The 22069-nt window shown below is 39.1% G+C and overlaps 1 protein-coding gene across 14 annotated transcripts in view; it reads right to left on the bottom strand.

Annotated features, from left to right (window-relative positions):
• Window positions 1–1626: 1626 nt before the first annotated feature.
• TUBGCP5 (tubulin gamma complex component 5) overlaps window positions 1627–22069 on the bottom strand; it is a 55621-nt gene continuing 35178 nt past the window's right edge. For 6 of the 14 annotated variants that reach the window (XM_037016184.2, XM_017669090.3, XM_037016183.2 and 3 more), the window contains 7 exons: window positions 17708–17792; window positions 17487–17607; window positions 7631–7806; window positions 6344–6469; window positions 5693–5781; window positions 3859–3959; window positions 1627–2834 (listed from right to left, as the gene is read on the bottom strand). In XM_037016184.2, coding sequence (XP_036872079.1) covers window positions 2788–2834; window positions 3859–3959; window positions 5693–5781; window positions 6344–6469; window positions 7631–7806; window positions 17487–17607; window positions 17708–17792 — 745 coding nt within the window. In that variant the 3' untranslated portion in view covers window positions 1627–2787. Of the gene's footprint in view, window positions 2835–3858; window positions 3960–5088; window positions 5206–5692; window positions 5782–6343; window positions 6470–7630; window positions 7807–17486; window positions 17608–17707; window positions 17793–22069 lie in introns of all 14 variants that reach the window. The other 8 variants (XR_001854459.3, XR_012127216.1, XR_012127217.1 and 5 more) reach the window with 8 other exon arrangements.

Here is a 22069-nt window from a genome sequence, read left to right on the forward strand (position 1 = left end):
CCCTATGCCAAGCAGTTCAATGAACTTTACTTTCCTTCCTGTTCCTCCTTGTTCTCCACTGTCTGCATGGCTGCTGCTGTTTGCTTCTACTCTTGCTTTAATGAATTCCTTTCTTGCTGGCATTTGTTTGACCTGATCAGTAATTCTTTCCTGATCAGAGTCAAGAGCCCTGCTCTGTGTGGGTTGAGGTTTCACCTAGCATGCAGGGAGAGGCCATCCCAGATGTACCTGCCCAGCAAAAAGTCACCTGTGATCCCCAATATCTAACCTCCAAAACCTGACCGTTTTTATCTTGTGCTTGAACTGAGGGTTTGAGCTGAGGTTTGTCACTTTTGTTTCACCATTAGATTTAGCTGATAGGGCTGGAGAATCCAATCACTGAGAATGCACAGGACGACACTCCCAGCTTTGTATTCACTGTCATGTTCTCAGGACAATTTGGGTAGGAGTGGGGGAGAAAATTGTTGGAACAAGTGACTGATTTTTACATTTGCAGTTTTCACATTCCAATCCATCCTACCAGTTCACACTGCTAGTCTAAGGCTCAACTGATTCTTTTATTTCCTATATATTCTCTCCATCTACAGCAGATGAAATCCCAGTGACTACCCACATTCTAACCAGGCATCCCTTCCAGGGCATGGGAGTTGCACAGCTATTCACTCTTAAAAAGAACTTACTTCTCTCTGGAATGTAGTATAAGGTCTCTGTATACAGAGGCTGTACTAATCCCACAGCAAGTACACATTTTATTTTGCCATTTTTTTTCTTGTTAGCCACAGAAGGGGAGGTCTTTAGTGTCCTTTATATCCTAACCCAAAGTGGATGTATGCAGATCATTTACTGAGATAAGAGTATTTGGATCAAGTCTCAGATCAATCTCTGATAAAAGTGAAAAACCTAGGTAAATTTTATCTCAGTATTTGAAAAAGGCTAGAACTCTACATAGTTCAACTAAATTCCTAGCCTCCTTGCAACTGTGATGATGTGTAAGAAAGTTGCTTGCCCTCTGCCTGCTTCCTCTCTTCCTCCTTGTGGGGAAGTTGGGGTTCCTATGCCCAGGATCCTCACCTGATGATGTAACTGGCCTGTTGCTAGGCTACTGCTGCCACACCTTTAGGCAATAAGCTATTACTGCACTTATGGAGAGCTCCACCCAGTGCTCTGGGCGGAGGCAGAGACACTAGTGCTCGACCTACCGCCGGGAGAACAAGCCGGGTAATAAACCCTTTCACCCCAAAGAATGTTTGCTGTCATTTTTCTTTGGTCACATTGAATCCATAGCGAACTTGCCCAGGGCTGAAACCCATTGGCAAGACACTCCCTCTTGTGGACTGGATGGTGGACAGAGTTCTGCCAGCCAGCTTTGACCATGCAAACAAGGGCAACACCATATGTAACAGCAGAGCAAGCTAGAAGAGACCTGCATTCTGAACAGCTTCATGGCGCAGAGCCACCCTAACATCCTGAACCAACTCTTGATTGCTGCACTTGCACTATTATGGGAGAGCATGAACTTCTGTTTCCTTCATGGAAATGTGCTTTGTCTCTGTTACAGCTTGTGCTCTATCTTAATGTTTTCAAACATTTTGTCTCCTATAAAGCTTCAGAAATCAGTACCTCCCCCAAATTTTAAAGTTGACTTTTATTTGCTTTTTACATTTTAAAATAACTCTGCAAGAGTACCATTTCTGCTCTATTGGCTTATCACAAAAGTTTTTAAATATGTCTTCATTAAAATTTTTAAGTTACACCTTACACAATTTATGGTAAATGTTCCCATGTTTAATGTAATTGACAGAAACAGTTCTCATCATCAAATCAATCAGCCAAGTCAGATTACTTCCTGTCAGAAAATGCAATTTCATTTTTAAATTTCATAAGTGTTAGCCCAGGCCAACCATTTCACTTCTGAATCCTAATTCTGGGAGTGACAGATATAGAGATTCCCTTTTCATGCCCATGTAACGTGGGGTCTTCATGAACCCCAAGGGCACATAAACTCCTCTCAGAAGGCCCTGCCCTGAGGAGCACACACTTGGTCTTAGCCCTGTGAATGGCACTGGCTTCCATCACCAGGGGCTCACAGCCCACTGCTCCAGCTTATTTAATGCTATCACATTTGACAGAATTGCTTCTAGGATAATTAATTTACTATAAATGGGGGAACTTGTTTTAGATATTGACGGGTTAGGTTTTTCAGAATAAACTTCGTTGCAACTACTAAACATGTTGATAACTACGTTTTAGAAATCTCAAAAGCTTTAAGGACAGCTGACAAAATAGTAAGGGATTATTATTCCAACAACTACAACAAAGTCCTTCATAGAAGCAAAGGGGTGAACTGGAACTTCCCAGGCACATAAAAATACATTTTCAGACAGGCAGATCTAACACAACCTTTAGGGAAGACAGCATGTAAAACTCTATATGAAAAACTTCTGTGACCAAGCAAAAGGAGAATAAAATAATATAAATCATCCCAATTTTTAACATCAATATTTGCGTTTTAAAAAATGATGTAACTCACATTTAATACATATATATCAATACATCTATAACTAGCAGAAGGAAATAAACAGCTTATACACACTCTGCATAATTGATAGTTTTATATACATAATCCTATATGCTATCCAACAATTTCCAGAGGGAACACGCTAGTCTGGACAGCAGACAATAGTTTTTAAAATGAATCAAAATTAAGATTCCCAAGTCACAGCTTCATGTGGTAGAAATTCGTATGCACTAAGATGAAATCTGAGGTATTTATTACACTGAAGATGCTTAACTCTGCTCCATGCCAGCCATGAGTGACAAGGCTAGAGATTCCACTGTTGAAAAAAAACAAGGTTAAAGAATAGGTTTAAATATTTGAAAATGTCTGAATAAGGCTTTATTAAATTCAGAACTAAAAGTACATAGACTTTCCTTTTTTTAATTAAATACTGATTGTTTTTAACATAATGTAGATGATAATCTTTTTTATGTACATTTTGAAAGAGTATGACTTATTTATATTTCAGATCATTTTAATTTTGAAAACAAAAAATCTGAGCATTTCACTGAACAAATCACATCTGTCTTATATGCCAAACCTGGAGTTCCTAACGTGCCATGTTCTAACCTATGAATGAAATCTACTTGTATAACCACCACTCAGTGCAAAAATGGACAAATGCATCAATATTTCCTCTTACACTTTTAACACAGTATTTTAAAAAAATGTCCAGCTACTCCTAATGAATACAGTACAACTGAATTTGCTGACAAGGGAGAGAATAACCCTGCAATCGTTTCCAAAAACTGTGCAGAGATACTCCTTAGTCCTTTTTTTCTGCAGATTAATCAGCTGTCTTCTCCATGAGTCATCCATAGACTCACATACTGTCTTTGCACTTGTCAAGGTTTCATTTCCGTGTGAGAGAGGCAGCCTTGGGAGCTCTTAAATTGCTAAAAAAGAAACAACCCCCCTCCCCCCATCTTTTGAAAAGGCCTAGTTACAAAAGCTACATATATAACATGATAGTAAATTATGACTGCAATTTACACTGCCATTTGCTTTAGCAGTTTTAGAAATCAACAGGTGTAATAAATGATATATTAGAAAGCAGGATCTTCAGTCTCAGTGTTTTATGTTTAACACCCACTTGCCCTACTGTAATTCTGAAAAAACAAACTAAAAAAAGACAAAAAAAAAAAAAACAGGTCAAAACATGGCACAACTGCTAAGGAACTTTCCAGGTCTAAAATTGGTGGCAATTCTTAGTTCTTCATGAGGTCAGTGCCAAAACAATCACACTAGACCTAGCTCCAAGGAGACAGAAAAGCAGGACTAAGTCATCACGGTGGACTCACAATGGGGAAAGGATCCTCTACAGACGGCTTTGTTTAAAATGGTTACAAGAAACATGTGGCAGTTTTTAAAATCAGACTCCATTTTCTCAATAGATTCCATTCTAGGAAAGAAAGTATATTTCACTTTAGACAAGTACAGAAGGAGTTAATAGGTAGGCTACAAAACATCTTTGGAGTAATTTCAAACATACTTTAATTATTTAGAATCGTAAATCTAGAGAGATTATAAAATATAAAACTTCCTGCCCTACTTTAGAACAAAAACTTTACAAGTATCTGAAGGAAAGGTTCACTGGGATATAAAATTGTGCTGTTTCAGGATGGTGATGAGTTCTGGAGCTAGAATACCTAGGGATATACCCTTTTCCATTATACAGTTCTGTACTTTTACTTTTCACAAGCATTATTTATTTTTTTTGAAATAAACAATACATTAAAACCCTAAATTTTAAAATTGTTGAAAACCTTTTTAGTATGGGAAATATCACACACACAGGCAAGTGACATAGCAGACCTGTAAGCACCCACACAGTGTAAGCAGTCCCCACCCCAGGAGGCCCTACTCTCACCCACAGCCCCACCCCAATTTAGAACAAACTGGAATCACACATTTCAGTCATAAATTCTATAGTGTGTATATGTTAAAGACTCCTTTTAAAGTCATGATACCATTTGCTTAAAAATACTTAGCCAATCCTTAATCTCATCAAATAACCATCAGTTTTCAAATTTCACTTTTCTAACTTTTTACTTTTCTGCATTAATCAGATCAATGAATTGCCATAAACTGTGATGGTTTACATGCTTAATCCTCCTCATTCCCAGGTTTTTGCTTACAATTTATTTGTTGAAGAAACTGAAGTAGGTGAATTTTAGCAAAGCATATGCAGCAGTGTTATTTTAATCTCCACCTTACAGTGACTTGGAAAAAGAAATACACTCTGCACACTGAGACAGCAGTAATAAAGACAGCAAGACTTCCTTTTTCAACCCTGCAAATATGAACTGCACCTTAGTTTCTTTGTTTAGACTACAATGACACAGCCATAGATTAAGATTTTAAATCAGACTCCCACTACAACGACTTCTGACTTCTTTCCTGACACCAAGTACAGGTCATTACCCTATCAGCCAGTCAGCCAGACCAGCACTTTTATTTCAGGGAAGTAAGAGCACCATTATTATTACATTAACTTTACAAACAAGACAGGGACAAATACAGAGCTGTACCTTCAAGTTACCAACAGATAATGGTACTAGATAGGGAGAGCAAGCTCCTGGTTCCACACTGGCCTCTGGCTTCGGGGCATTTGCCTTTCTGTGAGATAGGTATGGATAATAAACACTCTACAAGTAAAATACATGATCTTTTAGAGCTCATCGAAAATTTAACTTTGGACTCTAGCATGATGTCCAAAATTTGCTTTAAAATAATTCTGCAAGTATGAGTGGGGGTGGGTGGTAAACCCACACCATAACTGGTCATCATTGGTAACTGCTGAAGTAGGGTGAGGGGTTGTCATGCCATCCTTTCTACTTCAGTGTATGTTTGAAGGCATTCACAATAAAAATTTAATAAAGCCTATGTAACATAACATAAATGTAATCTAAAAATATGTGCTTATCTTAATTAAAAGACAAGACTTTTGCTATCATTTTACTGCTCATAAAAGAATCACATAATTCTTGATGTCACCTGGTTTAGTTGAACAAATTCAATTCTTCAATCTTAAGTATAAGTGATATGTGATATGAAAAAGTTCCCAGAATGAAACCAGTTAGAAGGGAAACTGCAATGGTCACAACACAGAAGGTCTGCAAGCCACATACTTACTGCCAAGCTCCCAGGCCCGCCTGCCAGCCGTCTGCAAACATGAGAGCCAAATTTAATACCTTCATGATGGCTTCCTTCACAAAACTGACCTGGAGATCAAAGCCACAGAGAAAACATGGGCTCTGTAACTATGTCTGGATACACCACTATCATTTTTACTTAATTTAAATGAGTAACAGAAAAAGCCCATCAATGCAATGGCTGCTTTCTCTGTGATAGGGGGCAACAGCCTCTGAACAAACTGCTCTGGGGACTGGGACACAAATGTAATGTACCTGCAATGCATGTAGTACAAGCAGCAGTTTCATCCACAGAACAAGTCACCATTTCCTGGGATGGCCATTTAAATTCACCAATGAAATGGAGCAAGAAATGATAATGGCTGTAAAATGATTTAATCCCATGCGTCACACTAGGCTAAACTAAAGCACTATCATTCCACAGCTGCAGCTCCTATTTTCTACCTGGGGCCAAGCACAGTGCAGAGTACACAGGTCACAGTGTATCTCACTGGTTTCTCTCAGATACGAATGCCTATAATATGGTACAAATTCGTAACTACATTTGATTTGGTCCTTCCTTAAAGAATATTCTGCAGAACGGAAGCTTAGTACATATAAAATTCCAAAGCAGAGAGACCATCTCATGTACCTTTTCTCTCAGCAAACATCGATCATGAATGGTGGACAAATATCTATAGTGAATTTTAATCAACTGATCTAAATCCTTGGCTTCTTCAACTTGATGTTGAAATTCCAGCCCTGTACTGTGAAGAATCTTGGAAGAGAAAAATGCAAAGTTTAATCAGCAGATGTCTTCTTTGATGACTTGTATGTCAGACACAAAAGTTTTTTACCAATTTCTACTCCTCTAAAATTCTTCCTTCAATAATTACATTGTTGACGTTTATAAAGGACCTTCTCTAAAGGCTGGTGTTCCTATCCTAGAATGAAGGAGGCAGTCCTTTTGGTCATCCACTTGCACAGTGAATGAATGCCTCCCTTTGGACTAATAGACCGCTCCTGGTGGGGAGGGGCAAGTACATCAAACAGTATAGAAAATGCACTGATTTTTAAAAACAATTATCAGGTAAATTGAATCTCTAAGGTTTTGTTAAGTCCTACTGTTTGTATTTATTTTTCCTTAAAAGAAGCATAGATGTACTTCAAATAGAAAATAAAAACCAAAATAAGAAAAACTTAATCTCCTAGCACTTACTTTCAAAAATTAAAGGTGTAAGACTGGCCCTCTCAAAGCCACTCACATGTTGGAAGCAGAGAGCACATTTTATGTACCATGTCTTAAAGCACAGGTTCCAAAGGCTCACTTCATCCAAACAAAATGGGTTTTAAAGCTTGTGTACTGGAATGACGGCAAATTAGTTTTTTCAGCATTTTAAACCCCAAATGAAGCCTCCCCAATAATACTGCTTCTGTTCAAGCATCTAAACTTCTTCCAAACTTCCTCTAATTCTGATTTTAAGACATGTAAGCAGAACAGTTTCATTTACTTTGTAATGAGTTACTTCTTGTTTTTAAGAAGAAAGTGTACAATCTGGCTGCACCTACCCTCTTACACCCCACACTAACCTGACAGATTTTGGCTGTTACAAAAAATTGAAGCCATTTTCCAGGGACAGCTCCGTCACCATTGATATTTAAAGGGCTGTGCAGCAGGCTCTGAGGCATGCCTGTCCCAGGAGGACACTGGGCAGGAGGGACAGCAGTCTTGGGGTTCACATGCTCTGGCATGTTAAGAAAAAAATCTCCTTTGCTCCCATGTTATTTTGTGATCAAGTTTTTAATATGTACTATTTTAACCTATACAGTCTCCAAGTATTCTGTGGGCTCCTTTGTATTTATAAATGTATCACAAGTCATTCTCTGTGAATAGCTGTAAACAAGATGACAAGCTGGAAGTAGACAGACAAACACGAACCCTGGTCATGATGTAGTTGTGTAAGCTGTTCACAAAGTGCATGAGCTTCACTCTCAAGAGGAATATGCGATGGATTTGCTGTCTTACTGGTTCCTTTTGTGGTCCAAACTGTGCAGCTGTGTCTTGTTCACATAAAAGTCCTTTGAGTTGGGGTTTTTTGGCAGTACTTGCTAGCTCTGTAACAGATTGAAAGAGCTGAGTGGGTGGAAAAGGGTATCTAACCAAACCCCGCCAGAACTGTGCAGGGCAGCTCTGAGTGTCACTGCCAGTCCTGCAAAGGGTACTCTGTTGGAGGCACAGAGGTACCCACCTTAAGACTCTAGAAAGGGAAGCAGTGAAAGGTCCCCATGTCCCCTTGATTATAAGTGGTATTAAAATGTAAATGCAAAGTCTCATTTACTTGTCATTAACAATGTTTGCATTACCTAAGAATATTTCTTATTGCTAAATTCCTAATCAAGTTATTTTATTTCAAACTGACTAGAGTATGATTTCCTGGCATTTCAATCAGGCAAGTTAATTCTGAAAACTATAAAACCTGCCATAAATTCATGTTATTTGGGAACTTACGTATACATAAAAAATGACCAAAGATAACCCACCTCTTTTCTTTTGGGCTAAAATTAAATTATAATTTACCTGTTAAAAGTACATCTTACCAGGGCAGGAGCCAAGATGGCGGTGTGAGTAGAGCAGCAGAAATCTCCTCCCAAAAACATATATATTTTTGAAAATACAACAAATACAACTATTCTTAAAAGAGAGACCAGACGATACAGTACAACAGCCAGGCTACATCTACATCTGCGAGACCCCAGCGCCTCACAAAGGGAGTAAGATACAAGCCGCAGCCTGGCAGGACCCGAACGACACCCATACCCCAGCTCCCTGGTGGGAAGAGAGGAGTCAGAGCGGGGAGGGAGAGGGAACCAGGACTGGTAAATACCCCGTCCCAGCCATCCACACCAGGAGAGCAGACACACAGTGCGTGCGAGGTGTGCTGGATACCAGGGAAATGGAACAGTAAAACCTGCGAGTGGGTCTTGGCAGCCAGTGCTCCTGGGACAAAGAAAAGCGAGTGCCCTTTGAAAGTCTTAAAGAGACAGGGATCCCACAGCTGGAGGGAAGTGTCTCAGGACACTCAGCCCAGCAGCTGGGAATCCCGGGCAAGTACATCATTGCCATGAAAAGGCAACTCCGGGATTCATAACACCCTGGGTGGCAGCGCAGCTCTGAGGCCCCTCATGGCGATAAACAGCCTTCCGCCTCTTTCCCCTCCGGTGTGGCCCTGCAGTAACAGAGCAGCAGCCTGAGGCTGGCCATGCCCACAGCAACCGGGCAGAGCTTCTTCCACAGCGGCCGGGCAAGAATCAGAGATACCATCTGCACGCAGCTGCCCAGCACAAGCTGCTAGGGGTCGCCGTTCTCTCAGGAAAGGAAGGCCACAAACTAGCAACAAGGGATGTTCTCCCAGCTGACACATGCGCCAGCTCCCCACAACTACCTCTATTGCCATGGAAAGGCAGAAGAATTTGATCCAGACCAGACTAACAGAGACAACTCCTGAGAAGGAGCTTGGAGAGAGAGACCTAACCAATCTTCCTGAAAAAGAATTCAAAATAAAGGTCATAACCATGCTGATGGAGCTGCAGAGAAAAATGCAAGAGCTAATGGACAAAGTAGGGAGGGAGCATACAGAAATAAAACAACCTCTGGAAGGCCATAAAAAAACAGAATGGATAAGATGCAAGAGGCCATTGATGGAGTAGAAACCAGAGAACAGGAACACAGCAAAGCTGACACAGAGAGAGAGAAAAGGATCTCTAGGAATGAAACAATATTAAGAGAACTGTATGGCCAATCCAAAAGGAACAATATTCACATTATAGGGGTACCAGAAGAAGAGAGAGAAAAAGGGATAGAAAGTGTATTTGAAGAAATAACTGCTGAAAACTTCCCCAAACTGTGGGAGGAAATAGTTGCTCAGACCACAGCAGTATACAGAACTCCCAACAGAAGGGACCCAAAGAGGACAACACCAAGACACATAATAAATGGCAAAGATCAAGGACAAGGACAGAGTTTTAAAGGCAGGTAGAGAGAAGAAAAAGGTCACCTACAAAGGAAATCCCATCAGGCTATCATCAGACTTCTCAACAGAAACCTTACAGGACAGAAGAGAATGGCACGATATATTTAATGCAATGAAACAGAAGAGCACTGAAACAAGAATACTGTATCCAGCATGATTATCATTTAAATATGAAGGAGGGATTAAACAATTCCCAGACAAGCAAAAGTTGACGGAATTTGCCTCCCACAAACCACCTCTACAGGGTATTTTAGAGGGACTGCTCTAGATGGGAGCACTCCTAAGGCTAAATAGATGTCACCAGAGAAAATAAAATCACAGCAAAAAAAGCAGATCAATCAAATACTAACTAAACGAAAAAAATAAAATCAACTACCCACAAAAGAGGTTAAATAAACAAAACACAAAAGAGCACAGAATAAGACACCCAACATATAAAGAATGGAGGAGAAGGAATAAGGGAGACAAATAAAGAATCATCAGACAGTATTTATAATAGCTCAATAAGTGAGTTAAGTTAGACAGTAAGATACTAAAGAAGCTAACCTTGAACCTTTGGTAACCATGAATCTAAAGCCTGCAATGGCAGTAAGTACATATCTTTCAATAATCACCCTAAATGTAAATGGACTGAATGCACAAATCAAAAGACACAGAGCAATAGAATGAATAAAAAAGCAAGACCCATCAATATGCTGCTTACAAGAGACTCACCTCAAACCCAAAGACATGCACAGACTAAAAGTCAAGGGATGGAAAAAGATATTTCATGCAAACAACAAGGAGAAAAAAGCAGGTGTTGCAGTACTAGTACCAGACAAAATAGACTTCAAAACAAAGATAGTCACAGAGATAAAGAAGGACATTACATAATGATAAAGGGGTCAGTCCAACAAGAGGATATAACCGTTATAACTATATATGCACCCAATACAGGAGCACCAGCATATGTGAAACAAATACTAACAGAATCAAAGGAGGAAACAGAATGCAATGCATTCATTTTGGAAGACTTCAACACACCACTCACTCCAAAGGACAGATCCACCAGACAGAAAATATGTAAGGACACAGAGGCACTGAACAACACACTAGAACAGATGGAACTAATAGACATCTATAGAACTCTACATCCAAAAGCAGCAGGATACACATTCTTCTCAAGTGCACATGGAACATTCTCCAGAATAAACCACATATGGGGCCACAAAAAGAGCTTCAGTAAATTCAAAAAGATTGAGATTCTGCCAACCAACTTTTCAGACCACAAAGGTATAAAACTAGAAATAAATTGTACAAAGAAAGAAAAAAGGCTCACAAACACATAGAGCCTTAACAACATGCTCCTAAATTATCAATGGATCAACAACCAAATTAAAATAGATATCAGGCAATATACGGAAACAAATGACAACAACACAAAGCCCCAACTTCTGTGGGATGCAGCGAAAGCAGTCTTAAGAGGAAAGTATATGGCAATCCAGGCATATTTAAAGAAGGAAGAAAAATCCCAAATGAATAGTCTAATGTCACAACTATCAAAATTGGAAAAAGAAGAACAAATGAGGCCTAAAGTCAGCAGAAGGAGGGACATAATAAAGATCAGAGAACAAATAAATAAAAGTGAGAAGAATAAAACAATAGAAAAAAATCAATGAAACTTGGTTTTCCAAGTTTCTAAGAGTTGATTCTTTGGGAAAATAAGCAAAATAGATAAGCCTCTAGCCAAACTTATCAAGAGAAAAAGAGAATCTACACACATCAACATATTCAGAAACAAGAAAGGAAAAACCACGACAGACCCCACAGAAATACAAAGAATTATTAGAGAATACTATGAAAACCTACATGCTAACAAGCTGGAAAACCTAGAAGAAATGGACAACTTCCTAGAAATATACAACCTTCCAACACTGACCAAGGAAGAAACACAGAAGTTAAACAAACCAATTACGAGCAAAGAAATTGAAGCGGTAATCAAAAAAGTACCCAAGAACAAAACCCCTGGGCCGGAAGGATTTACCTTGGAATTTTATCAGACATACAGAGAAAGCATAATACCCATTCTCTTTAAAGTTTTCCAAAAATAGAAGAGGAGGGAATACACCCAAACTCATTCTATGAAGCCAATATCATCCTAGTACCAAAATCAGGCAAAGACCCTCTAAAAAAGAAAATTACAGATTGATGAACCATACATGCAAAAATACTCAACAAAATATTAGCAATCCGAATTCAAAAATGCATCAAAAGGATCATACACGATGACCAAGTGGGATTCACCCCAGGGATGCAAAGATGGTACAACTTTCGAAAATCCATCAACATCATCCACAACATCAACAAAAAGGACAAAAACCACATGATCATCTCCATTGATGTTGAAAAAGCACTTGACAAAATCCAACACCCATTCATGATAAGAACTCTGAACAAAATGGGTATAGAGGGCAAGTACCTCAACATAATAAAGGCCATATATGATAAATCCACAACCAACATCATACTGAACAGCTAGAAGAAGAAAGCTTTTTCTCTGAAATCGGGAACAAGACAGGGATGCCCACTCTCCCCACTGTTATTTAACATAGTACTGGAGTTCCAAGCCATGGCAATCAGACAAAACAAAGAAATACAAGGAATCCAGACTGGTAAAGAAGAAGTTAAACTGTCACTATTTGCAGATGACATGACATTGTACATAAAAAACCCTAAAGACTCAACTCCAAAACTACTAGAACTAATATTGGAATTCAGCAAAGTTGCAGGATACAAAATTAACACACAGAAATCTGTGGCTTTCCTATACACTAACAATGAACTAATGGAAAGAGAAATTAGTAAAACAATTCCATTCACAATTGCATCAAAAAGAATAAAATACCTAGGAATAAACCTAACCAAGGAAGTGAAAGACCTATACCCTGAAAACTACAAGACACCCTTAAGACAAATTGAAGAGGACACTAATAAATGGAAATTCATCCCATGCTCTTGGCTAGGAAGAATTAATATTGTCAAAATGGCCACCCTGCCCAAAGCAATATACAGATTTGATGCAATCCCTATCAAATTACCAATAGTATTCTTTAATGAACTGGAACAAATAGTACAAAAATTCATATGGAAAACACCAAAGACCCTGAAGAGCCAAAGCAATCCTGAGAAGGAAGAGTAAAGTGGGGGGCATCTCACTCCCCAACTTCAAGCTCTACTACAAAGCCATAGTAATCAAAACAATTTGGTACTGGCACAAGAACAGAGCCACAGTCCAGTGGAACAGATTAGAGACTCCAGACATTAACCCAAACATATATGGTCAATTAATATTTGATAAGGGAGCCATGGACATACAATGGGGAAATGACAGTCTATTCAACAGATGGTGCTTGAAAAACTGGACAGCTACATGTAAGAGAATGAAACTGGACTACTGTCTAACCCCATACACAACAGTAAATTCAAAGTGGATCAAAGACCTGAATGTAAGTCATGAAACCATAAAACTCTTAGAAAAAAATATAGGGAAAAATCTCATAAACATGAGTAACCTCTTCTTGAACATATCTCCCCGGGCAAGGAAAACAAAAGCAAAAATGAACAAGTGGGACTATATTAAGCTGAAAAGCTTCTGTACAGCAGAAGACACCATCAATAGAACAAAAAGGTACCCTACATTATGGGAGACTATATTTTTAAATGACAGATCCGATAAAGGCTTGACATCCAAAATATATAAAGAGCTCACCCACCTCAACAAACAATAAACAAATAAACCAATTAAAAAATGGGCAGAGGAACTGAACAGTTTTCCAAAAAAGAAATTCAGATGGCCAACAGACACATGAAAAGATGCTCCACATCACTAATTATCAGAGAAATGCAAATAAAAAACACAAGGAGGTATCACCTCACACCAGTAAGGATGGCTGCCATCCAAAAGACAAACAACAAATGTTGGCGAGGTTGTGGAGAAAGGGGAACCCTCCTACACTGCTGGTGGGAATGTAAATTCAACCATTGTGGAAAGCAGTATGGAGGTTCCTCAAAATGCTCAAAATAGACTTACCATTTGACCCAGGAATTCCACTCCTAGGAATTTACCCTAAGAATGCAGCACTCCAGTTTGAAAAAGACAGATGCACCCCTATGTTTATCACAGCACTATTTACAATAGCCAAGAATTGGAAGCAACCTAAGTGTCCATCAGAAGATGAATGGATAAAGATGTGGTATATATACAAAATGGAATATTATTCAGCAATAAGAAGAAAACAAATTCTACCATTTGCAACAACATGGATGGAGCTAGAGGGTATTATGCTCAGTGAAATAAGCCAAGCGGAGAAAGAGAAACACCAAATGATTTCACTCATCTGTGGAGTATAAGAACAAAGGAAAAACTGAAGGCACAAAACAGTAGCAGAATCACAGAACCAAAGAATGAACTAACAGGTACCAAAGGGAAAGGGACTGGGGAGGATAGGTGGGTAGGGAGGGATAAAGGGGGGGAAGAAGAAAGGGGGTATTATGATTAGCATGCATAATGTGGGGGGTGGGAGAAAGGGGAGGGCTGGGCAACACAGAGAAGACAAGTAGTGATTCTACAACATTTAGCTATGCTGATGGACAGTGAGTGTAATGGGGTTTGTGGAGGTACTTGGTATGGGGAGAGCCTAGTAAACATAATATTCTTCATGTAATTCTAGATTAATGATTAAAAAAAAAAGAGAAATAAAAGGGGGATTACTACCTGATAGGGTAAAACTAACTGCAAAGCAACAATTAATGCATGCTTTACATATACTTAATTTTGATCTTTCAAAGGGTGTCAGATGATCAGGTATGGAAGTACATTTTTCTGATAATATTCCTTTCTCTTAAAAAAAAAAAAGCAGCTCCTGTTTGGTGATCTCCAATAGGTTCTTCACAATGGTATAAAGGGCATATCAAAGTGTGAGCAAAGGGTTTGTTTGTGTTTATACAGAGGATCAAAGGCTAATTTGGCTACCCAGAAAATGAGTTAAGATACGATATGAAGAAGAACTTCCAACATCAACATTCTCTGTTGTCATTCCAGAAGATGATCATCAAAAAACTTCAACAAAGATCCTGGCGCTGTTGCAGTTGTAGCTGCATTCATCCCACCAGTTCCTGGACTTGCCATTGGAATGAAGGAGATATCTAAGCTGGCCTGTGCATACAGTAAAACAACAAATTTGACTGGATCTATACTGTTGGAACTCAACCAAGAATTAGGAGAAGTGCAAGTTGCAGCGCTCCAAAATCTTGTGACTATAGACTATCTACTGTTAAAAGAACATATGTGATGTGAACAGTTCCCAGGAATGTGTTGTTTTACTTTGTCTGATTTTTCTGAAACTATTCAATTTCAGTTAGACAATATCCATCATATCATTGATAAGTTTTCACAAATGCCTAGGGTGCCTAACTGGTTTTCTTGGTTTCACTGGATATGGCTGGTAATTGTAGGTCTGCTTTGGTTATGTAGCTGTATTCCTATTATGTTAATGTGTGTGTGCAATTTAATTAGTAGTTTAAAACCTATACATGCTTAAGGTACTCTACAAGAAGATATGTCAAAGAAATAATCAATCTTCCCATGTTTTCTACCATCTGCTACTTCTATAGCCTCTCTTCTTCCTTCCTAATTATAACCCTTAAGTAGAATTCGTGCCTCATATCGAAATTACTGAGTATCATAATTCTTCCAAGTGGTAAAGATACCTCAAGACAAATGCTGGGCATAGAAGCCACAGGGCATAAATCTGCAAAGTAAAAAGCTAACCTTTTCAAACAATATTGCTTCTCTCTCTTACCAACTTTACATTTCCCTGTATGGCCCTGGAAGATAACTGGTTAGCCAGAGACGGGTAAGATTCCTCAAGGGAGGAACAACCTAAGACAGGCACAGTCGCAGGGGGGCCATCAGGTGAGAAATTGGGGATCAACAGAGGTGAGGCTTAGAACCTCACCCCCCCTGTTTTGAGAGAAATCTTCTGCATCCGTGGATGTTTTGTTGCCCTTGTCTAGCTTGGATTAATACTTAGTGTATAGGCACACACCTGATCATCTACATTTGCCCTCTTACAGCACTAAACTATGTTTTCTACCTTCATCTTGCATCTACCTACCACCTCAGCCTTTTATTAAAAATAATAATAATAATAATAATAAAGGAGAAATGTGGGATTCACATATAAATCAAGTATAAAAATCAAACGAATATTCATATTTGACTTGATTGTTTATAGTTCATAATGCGTGATCAAAACTGAAAGTTTCTGTGATGACTGCCCTTGCACTGTTCACCATTTAAGAACTTATTCACTATGTAAGAATTTGTTCACCATGTAAGAACTTGTTTGTTGTCCTTCAGAAGATTGGAGACTGTTGAGATATAGGCTTGGGGTTGATTAATGACTGTGCATTGCGTCCCCTATACAGAATTTTATTGTTCTTAACACCATTGGATCAATAAATATGAGACATGCCCTCTCAAAAACAAAACAAAACAAAATCTCTTGGACATAAACATGAGCGACTTCTTTATGAACATATCTCCCTCAGAAAGGTAAACAAAAGCAAAAATGAGCAAGTGGGACTACATCAAGTTGAAAAGCTTTTGTACAGCAAAGGACACCATCAATAGAACAAAAAGGTACCCTATAGTATCGGAGAATATATTCATAAATGACAGATCCGATAAAGGGTTGATATCCAAAATATATAAAGAGCTCATGTACCTCAACAAACAAAAAGCAAATAATTCAATTAAAAAATGGGCAGAGCAGCTCAACAGACAGTTCTCCAAAGAAGAAATGCAGATGGCCAACAGACACATGAAAAGATGCTACACATCACTAATTATCAGAGAAATGCAAATAAAAATCACAATGAGATATCACCTCACACCAGTAAGGATCACCACCGTCCAAAAGACAAACAACAACAAATGTTGGCGAGGTTGTGGAGAAAGGGGAACCCTCCTACACTGCTGGTGGGAATGTAAATTAGTTCAACCATTGTGGAAAACAGTATGGAGGTTCCTCCAAAAGCTCAAAATAGACATACCATTTGACCCAGGAATTCCATTTCTAGGAATTTACCCTAAGAATGCAGCAGCCCAGTTTAAAAAAGACAGATGCACCCCTATGTTTATTGTAGCACTATTTACAATAGCCAAGAAATGGAAGCAATCTAAGTGTCCATCAGTAGATGAATGGATAAAGTAGATGTGGTACATATACACAATGGAATATTATTCAGCCATAAGAAGAAAACAAATCCTACCATTTGCAAGAACATGGATGGAGCTAGAGGGAATTATGCTCAGTGAAATAAGCTAGGCAGAGAAAGACAAGTACCATATGATTTCAGTCATGGAGTATAAGAAAAAAGAAAAACTGAAGGAACAAAACAGCTGCAGAATCACAGAACTCAAGAATGGACTAAAAGTTAACAAAGGGAATGGGACTGGGGAGGATGGGTGGGAAGGGAGGGATAAGGGAGGGGAAAAAGAAAGAGGGCATCATGATTAGCATGTGTAATGTGGAGGGGGGCATGAAGAAGGCTGTACAACACAGAGAAGACAAGTAGTGATTGTACAGCATCTTACTACGCTGATGGACAATGACTGTATTGGCGTATGTGGCGGGGGGGAAACGGTGAATGGGAGAGCCTAGTAAACATAATGTTCTTCATGTAATTGTAGATTAATAATAAAAAAAAAGTACATCTTACCACCAAATAGCAGAACATCTAGACTATATTTTGCCCATTTTATTTGCAATAAGAGAAGGAACACCTGATTATAAATTTTTTGACATTCCAAGCTTATAACAATGTCCACAGGCCATGGGACCTATGAAAACAAAACCAGACAATTAGGGTAGAAAGTAATCCATTACTTGAATGTTTTAATTTTAATAGAAAATGTTTTCACAAAGTATCTAAGCACATACCTTGTAGCTCAGGGTCAAACCATCTAAGGTATGAACAGGGAGTTTCTTCTTAGCTGTGTCAATATTTTCAAAAGATATAGATAGACTAGATAAAGAAATTTCAGTTTTAGTTTGTGAAAGTACTATGCTCATGAAATGATTTTTTTAAAAAGTCATTAGCATTTTAACACTTATATCATATTCCAAAAAAGACACTGTATTTCATAAAAGGAATGCAGGCATTCCAGTGAAGGTGTATTTTTTAGCCTATGTACTAAAACAGGAATTTGGTTTTAGAAATAGGCAGAGGGCCAATCTTTAAATAATGGGTTTAGTTGCTATAAGCGAACAGATACTTAAAAAGTGCATTAATTAGGAAAAAAGATAAAGTCAGCAAAGATGATACAATGTTAACAACGAGTCTGGGTGCTTAATTTTGGTAGAATTCATCAGGCCATAGGCTCAAAAGGACCGTCTGTGGAGGGTGGTGTAGGGGGACGGCTCTCTTCGCCCAGGAGGGAATGCATGTACAAGAACGTTGCTGAGAAGGGGGTCTCCTCCTACAGCAAAGGTGTCACACATTGCTTTGTTTCCTTACACACACTTGAAGGTAATTCTCAACAGAAACCAACTAACACAGTGCATGGAAATGCCCCTGCGCCAGGCACTATTTGGGTACTGTCGCATTTAATCCTCAGAGTGGTCCTATCAATGGACTGAGAAATTATATAACTCTCCACAGTTTGAGGCACCCAGTGCTAACGCCTGGAGGCAGCCCATGTAGGGTTTTAGTGGGAGAGGCAGGGAGTTAGCCTTACAACCAGAGATGTAAAGACTGGCGTGATTTACAAATTAGCTGGTTCATTCTATGTGACAGGCACCAGAATTTTCTTTATCTTCTAAGTCTGTTACATGTGCATCCAGTAAGTACTTAGTAGGCACCTACTGAACACATATTTGTCAGGTGCTGTGCTAAACAGGTGAAAGAAAGTATGTTGATCCTTTCTCCCCCTTCAGGGGCCCACAGTCCAGGGCATACATGTGGAGTCATCCTCCTGTCACTAAGAGAAGCTGGGTGCTGTACCCACCCAGGCCAGGCAGGGTCTATGGGAGAGAAGGCCACTGCTAGGCTGTGCAAACGCAACTGGAAGAAGTGGACAATTGAAGGGTCCAATGCAGACAGGGTACAGCTCTTGGAGAAACCATAAATACTCCAAATACCTGAAGTGTAAAGTGTGGTAAGAGGGAACATGCTGTGTCTGTATGTGTCTGCAAGGCTGGGAAAATGACCCAGACAGTGAAAGTCTTTTTCTCTGGTGAGAAGCAGTTCAGCCCATCAGTTATGAGCCACTTACAAGGATTCTGAGCACAAGTTGTGGAGGGAACTGCTGGTTTACTGTGGTCATTCTGGTGGCACTGCAGGGTCAGGTAGGAAGGAGAGAAGCTGAGAGACAGATGGTCACGGGGAACTTTTCCAGAAGGCAGAACTGAGTAAGCAGGGATATGTGGGAGGCAGAAGAGAAGTAGGAACCTAGGGTGAGCCACAGACCAGATCCTGGCACTGAATGCACAGTGGTGTTTGACCAGCAGAAACAAAGCATGGTTTGGGATGCAACAAAAATGAGCTGTTTTTGATACATGACATTTGAGTATAGTCACAAGGTTCTGGCTCTGCAGACACCTGGGCTAAAGGCACTGATTTTCAGTTCATTAAGGTTCGTTGAAGCCATCAACACGGACTTGAGATGCCCAAAGCAGGAGTGCTGAGACAGGAGAAGCAGCAGCTGTGCCACAGGTGGGTGGAGGCAAGGTCTCACAGGAGGCTGCAGAAAGGGCAGCAGGGATGTGGGCAGGGTAAAGAGCAGCGAAGCAGTGTGGCACTGGCGTTGGAACCAGTGGGGATGGGCTCAGTGAGCCCCAAGGCACACACGGAACCACAGCAGAAGGGCTCTCGGGTGGCTCATTTGTCTTGAGTTAATCTATAAATGGAATGCCATCTCAATAAAAACACCAGCAAGGTTTCTGTTTTGGCAGAGTTAGACAAGTTAATGATCAAGTACTAAATAAGCAAGAATGGCTTGGAAAGCCCTATTAAATAGGGTGCTACTAACATGTGAATAAAGAGACAGAACCAGGAAAGAGGATGGAAAATGTAGAAAAAAACCCAAGTGCATATGAAAAGTTAATGATCAAAGCATATCTTAAATAAAGGGAGACTTTTTTTCTCTTAAAGAAATAAGTGATGGGAACCAAAAAGGCATTTGAAGAAAGATAAAACTCCATTTATTTCACCTATTTTTAAGCAGAACAAATTCCAAATGGATCAACATCTAAGTGTAAAAAAAAAAGCCAAGTATTACAAGAAAAGATGTATTTTTTCTAACTTGGGAGAGAGTAAAATTTTCTTAACTATAACTTAAAATACAAAAGTGATAGGAGAAAGACTGTACATTATTAAAACTAAAAATCACCTGCCTTGAAACACAACAAAATTGTTATACCATAAGCCAAGTTAAAAGACTAACATCAAATTGGAAAACATTTTCTTGTACATAAAGAGCTTCTAAACATGGAGACAGTGAACACCAACAACCTGACACTGAGACCGTGGCAGCAGGTGACGGACAGCTCACATCCAAAGAAATGCAAAACAAACATATGTGAAGATGACTAAGCTTTGTTTCCTCACACACATTTGAAGGTGACTCTCAACAGAAAGAAAGCAACTAACAACAGGTAGTTTATTTCCATTATTAGAAAAATGGAAATTAAAACTACACTGAGATACCATTTCTCTCATCAGACTGACAACAATCCCTAAGTCTGGCAACATATCCTGTTGGTGGGGCTGTGGAGAGTAATCTTTACTACACATTGCTGGTGGGAATTAGGGAAGATACAGCCTTTACGCAGAGGAATTTGGTGACAGCTAGCAGAATTACACATGCACTTACCCTTTCACCCAGTAATCCCACTCTAGGAATATACTTGGAAGCTATGCTATAAAAATATGAAGTGAAATGTACAAAACTAGTTACTGCATACATGCCTAGCAAAGAGAAACCCAAATATCCACCAACAGGATACCTGGTTGAAAGCACACAATGGAAAGCCAGTCAGCTTTGTAAAGGAGTGAGGCAAGCTCCCTATCCTGCAAATGGAGTGGGTCTCGGGTATATTAGGTATGTAAGAAAAATAAGCCAGGTGTTGAGGAGTGCTCACTGCATACTACCTTTTGTGTAACATATGAGGAGAAAAAGAAATACATATACATGTATCTCTGGTTCCAAAAAACAAATACTAGGCAAATCTATAAAAATGGTTACCTATAGGGAAGGGAGAAAATGGGCATGAACAGGAGCCAGGTTTCCCTAGAAGTACCTCGGCACCTATGATTCTAACTTAAGAAACATAGAGCTGTTTTATGTTTTACATAATTAAGAAACAGAATTGAATCAAGAAAAGAAAAAAAGGCAATTCCTAGAAGTAGAAAGTAAACTAAAATAATTGTGAACTTGACTCTGTTATCAAGGTGGCGACATGATCACATGGAGTATCCCAAGTGACCTTGAAACACAGGATACTGATGACTTGAAAGTATAGGAAATAAAGCAATCACAAGTCTGTTTTAAACTCTCAGTGGGTGTGCTATTATTGTTACTTTGACTCTATTACTACTTGTAGAATAAAACCAGTAAGTACGTTAATGTGCTAGTAAGCACTCAACTGAAGAAACACAAAAGAAAATAAAAGAAATGAAAAACTGTAGTCTTTATTATAAATTGGAAATATCAATAAGAGCTGATGATTCATTTTTTCCTGCATATTTCCTAGCTCTTCTGTCCATTTACAGCCCGGTACTGATGATACTCTGGCACCCAGAAAGAGGGTTTTTTAAGCCACCCAACAGGAGCAGTGCTCCTGGGGGAGGCACACAGGCTCAGGGCAGGAGGTCCACTGGGCGTCTAATCCTGAAGGCAAGGACACTCTGAGATTACTAGGGTGCAATGAAGGGGTTCCCTCTCAGTTAACATGGGGCAGTCTGAGCAACAAAATAACTGTAATAGATTGAAATATATTAAATACAACAAACTTCATGAGTTTCTGCTGATAATGAAAAACAACCTTTCTTGGTTCCCTCTGGGAGATGCTGGGCACCAAATCTCATTATGGAAAGAATCTAGCAGCTACTTGCTTTTACTAACCACATAATTGATAAAAATTCAGTTTTTATGGAATGATTTCAAGGTAATAAAAGAATAATAAAAACAAAAGGAATCAAAATAATCTAAGTAGTAGATGGTTGGTAACCTGGAATGGCTGTGAGGAAAAGGGTGCTTTATCTGGCATGTAATAAATGTTAACTACTATCTATGATTACTT

The sequence above is a fragment of the Manis javanica genome, chromosome 18 (genome assembly GCF_040802235.1).
Source record: "Manis javanica isolate MJ-LG chromosome 18, MJ_LKY, whole genome shotgun sequence".
In the NCBI taxonomy this organism is placed as follows: domain Eukaryota; kingdom Metazoa; phylum Chordata; class Mammalia; order Pholidota; family Manidae; genus Manis; species Manis javanica.